General features: G+C 60.1%; 1 protein-coding gene across 1 annotated transcript in view; it reads left to right on the plus strand.

Moving 5' to 3' along the window:
* ABCA2 (ATP-binding cassette, sub-family A (ABC1), member 2) overlaps positions 1-9,907 on the plus strand; it is a gene marked incomplete at its 5' end in the record, with an annotated part of 25,018 nt that overhangs the window by 6,011 nt on the left and 9,100 nt on the right. The window contains 19 exon segments of the mRNA XM_009702515.1: positions 224-469; positions 741-869; positions 1,166-1,333; positions 1,630-1,726; positions 2,140-2,313; positions 2,403-2,505; positions 3,125-3,239; positions 3,573-3,763; positions 3,985-4,135; positions 4,447-4,651; positions 5,225-5,389; positions 5,664-5,844; positions 6,115-6,327; positions 6,637-6,833; positions 6,919-7,101; positions 7,550-7,734; positions 7,836-7,956; positions 8,224-8,433; positions 9,611-9,829. Of these exon segments, the coding sequence (XP_009700817.1) occupies positions 224-469; positions 741-869; positions 1,166-1,333; positions 1,630-1,726; positions 2,140-2,313; positions 2,403-2,505; positions 3,125-3,239; positions 3,573-3,763; positions 3,985-4,135; positions 4,447-4,651; positions 5,225-5,389; positions 5,664-5,844; positions 6,115-6,327; positions 6,637-6,833; positions 6,919-7,101; positions 7,550-7,734; positions 7,836-7,956; positions 8,224-8,433; positions 9,611-9,829 (3,253 nt within the window).

Below are 9,907 nucleotides of genomic sequence, written 5' to 3' on the forward strand. Positions count from 1 at the left end.
CCTCTGCGGCAACAACCGGTAGGAGCCTTGGGGGCCGGATCCAGGTACTGTCTGGTCGGCACAGGAGTTTGGGAGAGCCCGCCCTGCCTCTGCCAGCAGTCAAGGGCCCCCAGTCATCCCTTGATGAACACGTGGGAGATGGATGCTGCACCACATCCTTGTGCTGCAGCTGGGTAAAGCTGCCTGTGCCGGACAGCACCGTGCTGGCATGGGAGTCCGTGTGAATTCCTCTCATGGGCAGGGGTGGGGGCTGCCTGCAATTAGGGATGCTGGGGCTGGAGCGGAGTTGGCAGCCTGTCCCCTTTGCAGGACGATCGAACCCGAGGCACTGAAGCAGGGCAACATGAGCTCTCTGGGCTTCACCAGCAAGGAGCAGCGAAACCTGGGCCTCCTCGTGCATCTGATGACCAGCAACCCCAAAATCCTGTATGCACCTGTGGGCACTGAAGTTGACAAGGTCATCCTGAAAGTAAGGACGCTGGGACTCCCATCTTTCCTCTCCCAACAGCCCTACTCCGCAGGGACCTCCTTGCCCAGATGGGCTCAGCGGGACCGGGAATGAGCAGGGAGGAAGGGACCAGCTGCCAGCCAGCGCTGGCCAGAAACAGGCAGCTGCCCTGACCCTTGCTGGGGTAGCGATGCCTGCTGGGAGGTGGGCAGCTATTTCCATGGCTGCTAGCCATCCCAGAGAGCAGGGGCCCCTCTGCCTCTTCCCACTGTGTGACCTTCCTCCTCCTCAGGCCAACGAGACCTTCGCTTTTGTGGGCAACGTCACCCATTACGCCAAGGCGTGGTTGAACATCTCCCCTGAGATCCATGCCTACCTGGAGGAAGGCAGGCTCCAGAGACGCATCCACTGGCTCCAGCAGGTAGGATAATGCGGTGGGGATCAAGCCTGCTTGGGCTTTACTGCTCTGGGGGTGTCCTGGGAAGGGGGTGTCCTGCCCCCAGGTACCTCGTAGCTTCTTCATGTGAAGCTCTCAGGTGCTCCTGGGTGCCCAGCCTGCTCTTGTGAGGACCAGACTGGTTCCCTGTGCAGGGTGGACACTGTCCCTCTGTCCCCAGGAGGAGTGTTGGGTCCTGTCTGTGTCCATGGGGAGGACAGGGGGCTGAGAGGCAAGGCATACCCCAACTTCTCCCTCCTGTGTCTCCCTTTCTGTCCCAGTTCACCACCGACCTCCACAAGCACCCAGAGATCCTGAATGTCTCTGACAGCGATGTTCTTCACAACTTCCTCAACAGCAACTTCTCCCTGCCCAACGCCAGCGTCTTGCTCCAGCAGCTGGATACCATCGACAATGCTGCCTGTGGCTGGGTCCACTTCATGGCCAAGGTGAGGTTGTGCCTGCCTGTGGGAATATGGGTGCTGGGGTGGCACCCACCGCTCTGTGCGGCTGAAGAGGGGTCAAGTCCACTCAGACCTCCTTAAGGCCATGGGATGGGAGCCGTGGAGGAGACAGTGGCTTCTGCAGTGTCAGGAGCTTTAGGGTAGATGTCAACAGTGGAGGTGCCACCATTGGGTTCGGGGGCTTGCGGGGTGGCTGTGGGTGGCATCTGCTCCACCATGTGCAGGGTCCACATGGTAGACCCATCAGGGGCAGGGTCTCACCAGATTTCTCCTCCCACTAGGTCAGTGTAGACATCTTCAAAGGCTTCCCAGATGAGGAGAGCATTGTCAACTACACGCTGAACCAGGCCTACCAGGACAATGTCACGGTCTTTGCCAGTATGTCCCTGGGAACCACCCCCTTTGCAGGGGTCCCTGAAGCCATGTCCTTATCCAGCTGTGCCCTGGGCTGGGGCCACTGGCTTTGGGATGTGGCTCCCTTAGTGCATGCATTGGGTGGATGAGTGGTCCAAGCATCTCACAGTACCTTTGGGACCTTTGCCCCTGATGAGCCCTGCTGGGCACAACACTCTGTGGCTGTCCTGGCTCTCCCACCACTGCTGCCTGCTGTCCACATGCCTTGGCATCCCATGCCAGGGCCATGCCCACCCTTCTCATCTATGGCAGCCCTCATGGTGCCTGTGGCTGGGACACGCTGAACCCCTCCACATCCCTGCCCGTCACTGCAGGCTGGCTGGTGTGGCCATCTCCTGTAATGCCAGCGGGCTCCCTGCCTCTCTCACTGCCCGCAGGCGTCATCTTCCAGACCAACAGGGATGGCTCACTGCCCCCCCACGTCATGTACAAGATCCGGCAGAATTCCAGCTTCACAGAGAAGACTAACGAGATCCGGCGGGCATATTGGCGGCCTGGCCCCAACACCGGTGGTCGCTTCTACTTCCTCTATGGCTTCGTCTGGATCCAGGGTGAGTGCCAGCTCCCTGCCACAGCTGCCCACGTCCTCGGCCCCTGCCTGCACTGCCCGCTCAGCTTGCCCTTTCCTCCTCCTTCCCAGACATGATGGAGCGCGCCCTCATCAACACGTTTGTTGGCCATGATGTAGTAGAGCCCGGCAACTATGTGCAGATGTTCCCATACCCGTGTTATACCCGGGACGAGTGAGTAACACCTCAGTGGGCAGGGGCAGGACCTTCCCTCTTCCCCTTTGCAGGCCAGAACACTTCAACTGGGAAAAGGGGACAAGTTTGGGGGCCTGAGAGAGGTTGGTGACATTGGGTGTGATGAGCAACCAGTTAAGCCCTGTTCCTTGGCTGGGAAAGCAGGGGAAGGATTTTGTGCCCAGTTTACAGCTGAAGTGAGGAACTCATGGCTGTGGGGTGTCTTGGAGGCTGAAAGACTTGGGGAGAACAAGACGAGTGTGATAAATGGATGGCACATGGGTCTGTCGGTGGTTATTGAACACGGTAGTCTGGAGGAAGCACCTGGAGAAGTCCCAGAGCACCAGCCCTCCAAGGCAGAAGGGTGAATAGAGCCCTGTCCACACCAGGGTAGGTAGGCCACCGGGCCAAGCCTACAGCTGCTGCCCACCTGCCTGCCAAGACCCGACAGCTGGGACACTAGATTGTCCTATGGGCTCATTGGAGAAGCTCTTTCAGGGCGCTAAGGAGCTGCTGGACTGGAGCTGGGCGGTGGGAGAGCCCCTCTGCTACCCTGTGCCCCGAGTCTCTCCAGTGGTGCCACCATCCAGCTCTCCCCTCTCCTCCTCTACCCCACCAGCTTCCTCTTCGTCATCGAACACATGATGCCCCTGTGCATGGTGATCTCCTGGGTCTACTCGGTGGCCATGATGATCCAGCACATTGTGACAGAGAAGGAGCATCGCCTGAAAGAGGTGGGAAGGAACTGGCATCTCTGAGCTCTTAAGTTCTGCTCTGCGTCCCTGGGCACCTTCCCCACATCTCCAGGGCGCGTGAGCTGGGGTGGGCACAGATCCCACATCCCTGGGCTGAGCTGGTTCTTCCGAGTGTCCTGGGCATGAGCCCTGCCCAGCGCTGGAGGCAGCTGAGCCCATTAGCACTCTGGCACAGGATGCTGTGGCCTGCTCGCTCCCAGCAGCCCCCAGGGACCCCTTGGTGCTGCTCATAGCTCTCCCAGTCCCAGCAAGCAAGGCAGCAGGGATGCGCAGGGTAAGGGAGATCTCTGCTGAGCAGTTTTGGCCTCTCAGGTGATGAAGATGATGGGCTTGAACAACGCGGTGCATTGGGTGGCTTGGTTCATCACCGGCTTCGTCCAGCTCTCCATCTCGGTCACGGCGCTCACTGCCATCCTGAAGTATGGCAAGGTCCTGATGCACAGCGATGTCCTCATCATCTGGCTCTTTCTCGCCATCTACGCAGTGGCCACCATCATGTTCTGGTGAGCTGCCTGGTCCACTCTGTGGGGTGAGGGAGCACGGGCAGCGCTGGGGTCCTTGTGCTGTGGGATGAGGGTGCTGGGAGCTGTGTGAGCAAGGGGCACGAGTCCTCCCAGACAGCTGATTTGAGGGGCCAATTTATCACTTCAACACCACCAAAATCAGATGATGTGGGGAAAGGCCTGGTGGGGTAGGATCCAAACTGATGCTGTCCTCCCTGCAGCTTCCTGGTATCAGTGCTCTACTCCAAGGCCAAGTTGGCCTCTGCCTGCGGTGGCATCATCTATTTCCTCAGCTATGTTCCCTACATGTATGTGGCCATTCGGGAGGAGGTGGCACATGACAAGATCACGGCCTTTGAGAAGTGTATCGCGGTGAGTTGCCTGCGGCTGCTGGGGAGATGCTCGGCCCCAGGTTTGCCCTGGGGAACCCCATGTCCAGTACATAGACCACCAAGCTGTCACCAAGCCGTCACTAAGCCTTGGGCAAACCTCTGCCTGTATGAACCAACTCCCCATGGGGTTTTGGAGGCATCTCCAGAAGGTTTGGTGCCTCCCAGAGCAGGGAGCATCCCCACGGCTCTGGATGGGGCAGGACTGGGTAGGAATTCGCCCCAGCCTGTTCCTCTGGAGCTGGCCTGTGCTTCCTGCTGACATCCCATTCCCTTCCCTCTGCCTCTCCGCAGTCTCTCATGTCCACCACGGCCTTCGGGCTGGGCTCCAAATACTTTGCGCTGTATGAGGTGGCCGGTGTGGGCATCCAGTGGCACACCTTCAGCCAGTCGCCCGTGGAAGGAGATGACTTCAACCTCCTGCTCTCCATGATGATGCTGATCATAGATGCCGTAGTGTACGGGGTGCTCACGTGGTACATTGAGGCTGTGCACCCGGGTATGTGTGCGCAGTGAGAGCACCTCTGATCTTACGGGAGCCTCCTCACTGGGGATGCTACTGGTTCCTGGTGGTGCTCAGTCCTGACGTGGTGGGATTTGGTACAATGTGCCTTCAGGGTCCCCTGCGTGTGTCCTTTTGGAGACATCTGCCCACATGCCCTGACCCACTGGTGACACCAGCAGGTTCCTTGGAAATCTTCAGTCATGTGTCTCAGTTCACTGGCCAACTGTAGCAAAGCAAAGTGTCCACGTCTGGAGCACTGTTCCCCCTTATTGCCCACCTGGGAAGGAGTCTGACCTCCTTCCTTTGCTTTCCTAGTAAAACTGAAGTGTGAGCCAGGCCTAACCCAAAGCCCAAAGGACTTTCCTTCCTTGCACAGCCCAGCAGCATTGGCCTGAGCCCAGTTGGCCAGGGTGCTTGCAGCCCCCACCCTGCAGTGATGTCCCTGAGCTGGGGAACCCTCCAAGCCCTTGCCTGTACCTGTGCCAAGCTCTGCCCCAGCCCTTGGCCAGCTTCTGCGTGGACGTGGGTGCAGGGTTGGCCCTGATTCCATAGGGGTTGTGATTGCAGGCATGTTTGGCTTGCCGCGGCCCTGGTACTTCCCCTTCCAGAAGTCCTACTGGCTGGGCAACGGGCGAGTGGAGACCTGGGAGTGGACGTGGCCCTGGTCCCGCACCACTCGCCTCAGCATCATGGAGGAGGATCAGGCCTGTGCCATGGAGAGCCGGAGGCTGGGTGAGGGCAGACAGGGGTGGTGGTGGGTGGCACAGGGATGGCTCTGGCTCTGCTGTAGGGTCCTGCTGTGGCCACGGACCCCTGTGTGTCCCCTGTGCCTTTGTGGGGGCAGGATCCTGGGCCAGGCATTGCTGCCTGTCTGAGAGCTGCTGCCCATGGCACGGGAGGGGGGAGGCTGGCGAGAAGCAGAGGGGAAGGGGCCACAAGCCAGCACAGCCACTGCTCCAAGCCTCCCTGCCACCGCCGACTCCTCACCATCCCACTCTCGTGGCAGAGGAGACACGGGGCATCGAGGAGGAGCCGACCCACCTCCCCTTGGTTGTCTGCATTGACAAACTCACCAAGGTCTACAAGACGGACAAGAAGCTGGCGCTGAACAAGCTGAGCCTCAACCTCTATGAGAACCAGGTGGTGTCATTCCTGGGGCACAACGGCGCAGGCAAAACCACCACCATGTGAGTGCCCATCAGGGTGGACATGGGCTGTGTCCTGGCTAGCTGCAGTGGGTGGGGAAGGTGCTGCATGATGTCCTTGTAGGGGTCATGCCCAGAGGGCAGCAGTGTGAATGTGGGGATGGCACCAAAGGGGGACAGGTAGCAGGCGCATGGCCCTGCATTGACATTGCTCTGCCCAAGGCCCAGCAGATGCTCCTGGAGGTGGTGGTTGGGTTTAGGACAAGATGGAGAAATACAAGGTCCCTCACATTGTTGCCTTTCTCCATCCAGGTCTATCCTCACCGGCTTGTTCCCTCCGACTTCGGGCTCCGCTACCATCTATGGCCACGATATCCGGACGGAGATGGACGAGATCCGGAAGAACCTGGGCATGTGTCCCCAGCACAATGTGCTCTTCGACAGGCTGACGGTGGAGGAGCACCTCTGGTTCTACTCGCAGCTAAAGAGCATGGCGGAGGAGGAGATCCGCAAGGAGATGGACAAGTAGGCACCTTCCAGCTCCTTTTGCCCCATCTGTGCCTTTTACGTGAGTGGGTCCCCTTCCTGCTGGCTGAGCCGTGGTGGGTGATCTGGTAGCAGAGATGTGCCTTGGAGCAGCTGCACCAAGTGTTTTCCAAAACTTGGGATATCAGGCTATGGAAGCCAGTAGGAGATGCTTCTGTAGCCTGGCTGCAGCTGGGCTGTCCCAGCGGCCAAGGGCCATAGGTACCACGTGAGGAAGAGGTGTCACAGGCTCCCCACAGCTCCCCAGTATGGCCCCCCTGGCATCCCTGGTACTTCTCCCCTGTCCAGGATGATTGAGGACCTGGAACTCTCCAACAAACGCCACTCCCTGGTGCAGACCCTCTCCGGGGGCATGAAGAGGAAGCTGTCGGTGGCCATTGCCTTCGTGGGTGGGTCACGGGCCGTGATCTTGGATGAGCCCACAGCTGGCGTGGACCCATACGCACGCAGGGCCATCTGGGACCTCATCCTCAAGTACAAACCAGGTAAGCAGAGGTGGGCAGAGCCCAGCATTGCTCCTCTGACTGCGGTGGCCCTGGTCCCTCCACTGAGGCTCTGTGCCACCGTCAGGGAGGACCATCCTGCTCTCCACACACCACATGGATGAGGCCGACCTGCTGGGTGACCGCATCGCCATCATCTCCCACGGCAAGCTCAAGTGCTGCGGCTCCCCACTTTTCCTCAAGAGCACCTACGGTGACGGCTACAAGCTGACAGTGGTGAAGAAGCAGTCGGACACCAGGAACAGCACAGGTGTGGGGGGCAGAGGGACTCTGTGTTTAGAGGAGTAGATGGGACCAGCCCTTCTTCAGCCCAGAGAAGGAACGAGACTCAGTCAACACCCAAGTGCTCCCACCTCGAGTCTCCTTAGGCCATGTGGAGGGTGGAGGGAGACAGGGCAGGGGTGTAGGAGGTGGCATCGCTCAGCCTTGATTTCTCCCGAGTCTGGGTCCCAGGTTATACCCTGCGTGGTGGCATTTATCTAGTTCTGTCCGGCCCGTGGTCTGCCAACCAAGACGTCCAGTGTAGGCTATGGTGCAGAGCACCGTCCCCTGGCCAAACAGGGTGGCCGGGCAGCTGCCAGCATCCTGCGATGGAGGCTGGAGGAGCCCCCATGGCACTGGGGTGTAGGGTGGACGTGGTGGGCCCTGGTGGGAATCCAGGTGCGAAGTGACTGACTGGTGCTGCCCCACTGCCACAGAGCTGGGCCAGCCACACAGCCCCCCGGCCCACTCCTCCGTCAGCCCCTGTTCTGAGCCTCGCGTCTCCCAGTTTATCAAGAAATACGTGGCCTCCTGCCTCCTCATCTCGGACACCAACACTGAGCTCTCCTACATCCTGCCCAGCGAGGCCGTCAAGAAGGGCTGCTTTGAGAGGCTCTTCCAGGTACCTGTGGGGGCTGGCGGGGTAGGCAGGCAGGTGGTCATGGCGGTCCGCAACATGGTGGGCACCTCATGCCCTCCTCACACAGCACTTTGCCTCTGCAGCACTTGGAGCAGAGCCTGGAAGAGCTGGACCTCACCAGTTTTGGGCTGATGGACACCACGCTGGAGGAGGTCTTCCTGAAGGTGTCTGAGGAGGACCAGTCTCTGGAGAACAGCGACGTGGGTACGGGCGGTCAGAGGGCATACGGTGCTGCTGGGGCTGGCGAGGGGCTGTGTGTCTTTGCGTGAGCTTGGTGGGTCCTCTCCCCTTGTGGGTGGCTGCAGGAATCTCCTGTCTCAAGGGGAGGAGAGGTCTCCAGCAGACCCCATCCCAGCCACGGGCAGCCAGCCTCTGCTCCGCTGCGGGTTTCCAGAGCAGATCTGCCCCCGCTCTATGCCAGACTGTGGTGAAGGGTGGCATGGCCAGCAGCAACCCCCCTTCTTCTTCCAGACATGAAGGAGTCCAAGAAGGATGCCCTGCAGCCACCTACACTGGAGCTGGGCCCAAAGCCTGAGGCCAACGGGGAGCCCCTGGCTGAAGCAGCCGTGCTGGAGAAGCCCGAGGTGGAGCTCAGCAACCTGGTGACCTGCTCCAAGCTGGCGCAGTCACAGACATCGCTGCACTCGGCCTCCTCGGTGGGCTCCGTGCGGGGCGACGAAGGTGGGGCTTATTCCGAATTCTTTGGGGATTACGCGCCCCTGTTCGATAACCGGCAGGACCCCGATAACATCAGTCTGCAAGGTTCGTGCCGCCGGTGCCTGGCCAGCGGCAGGGGCCAGGGGAGGTGCTTGGCTGGGACACAGAGGGTGGCCGGGGCAGTGGCAGTGCTGGCAGAGCTGACCCTGGCCGGGGCATGTGGGTGCCCCTGGCACGGGGGGGCTGTGCCTGCTGGGGCAAGACCCCACGGGGGGTCTGATGATGCATCCACCGATGCTGTGCCCAGAGAACTGCAGCCTAGGTGGGAGGGCTGGGAATGGATGCTTCCACCAGTTTGCACCCCCAAACTGGTAGGGTGTGCGTGGGAGGGTCCTGTGCTGAGACACGGAGCCAGCGGGCACGGGTGCAGCTGGTGATAGCTCTGCCCTTTGCCTCCCTCGGATCCCATCAGTGCCACCTTGCAGACTCGCCCCACTAACGTGCTCGCTTCTCGCACTGGTGTCTAGTTGGGTTGTCTCCTCTTGGCCCTCGAGCATGGAGTCGTCTTCCAGCTGGTGGGTTCACCCCACCCTCCATACCCTAACCCGGGCTCAGGGGTCTCCCTACCCAGAAGTTGGGATTGCTGGAGGACAGAGGATGCAGGCAGGTCCCCTGAGGTTCCTGTTTTATTCACAAATTCTTTTCTGGGTTATCCCAGCAGCTCTTGTGATTAATTTAGGGATCTGCCACCCTGGCCGGGGCTGCTCTGAGTGTTGTGATTTGGGTTGCGGGAGGCAGAGCCGAGAGTGCCGTGGCAGAGCTCCCCGAGCCCCAGCCGTGCGCCTGCTGCCTCACTGAGTCCTCCCACCCATGTCCCGTCCCCCGTTCCTGACTGTGCTGACCCCTCACAAGCTGGGAGAGCTGATGGGAGAATGGAGGGGTTCTGCCAAAAAGCACCAATTTAGGTTGTTTTTTTTAAAAACTATTGTCTAAATTCCCCATTTTGGGCCAAGAGGAACCCACCAGCCAGCTGCCTTGCTTCATGCCGTGGTGTTGCCATTGCTCGGTGGCCATTGGGGTTGGGTGCTGCCCTGTCCCTTGAGGTGGCTGTGCCCGGTTTGGTGCCTGGCTGAGCTCCCTGAAGGCCAAAGTGGGTGCAGGAGTGGCTGTGCCAGGGTCTGACATCCTTCTCCCCTCCCAGAGCAAGAGGCGGAGGTGGAGGCGGAGGACCATGACCTGGCTGGGCAGGGGAGCTTCAAGCTGGAGGGCTCATGGCTGAAACTGCGCCAGTTCCACGGGTTAATTGTCAAACGCTTCCACTGTGCCAAGCGCAACACCAAAGCCCTCTTCTCGCAGATCCTCCTACCTGCCTTCTTCGTCTGCGTGGCCATGACTGTGGCACTTTCTGTGCCCGAAATAGGTGCGTGAGAGCCACCCACCTGCATACTGGAGGCTACTGGTGGCCCTTTTTGCCTGCCTCAGTGTGGCTGCTGGGGCC

The sequence above is a fragment of the Cariama cristata genome, unplaced genomic scaffold (genome assembly GCF_000690535.1).
Source record: "Cariama cristata isolate BGI_N322 unplaced genomic scaffold, ASM69053v1 scaffold17546, whole genome shotgun sequence".
Classification (NCBI taxonomy): domain Eukaryota; kingdom Metazoa; phylum Chordata; class Aves; order Cariamiformes; family Cariamidae; genus Cariama; species Cariama cristata.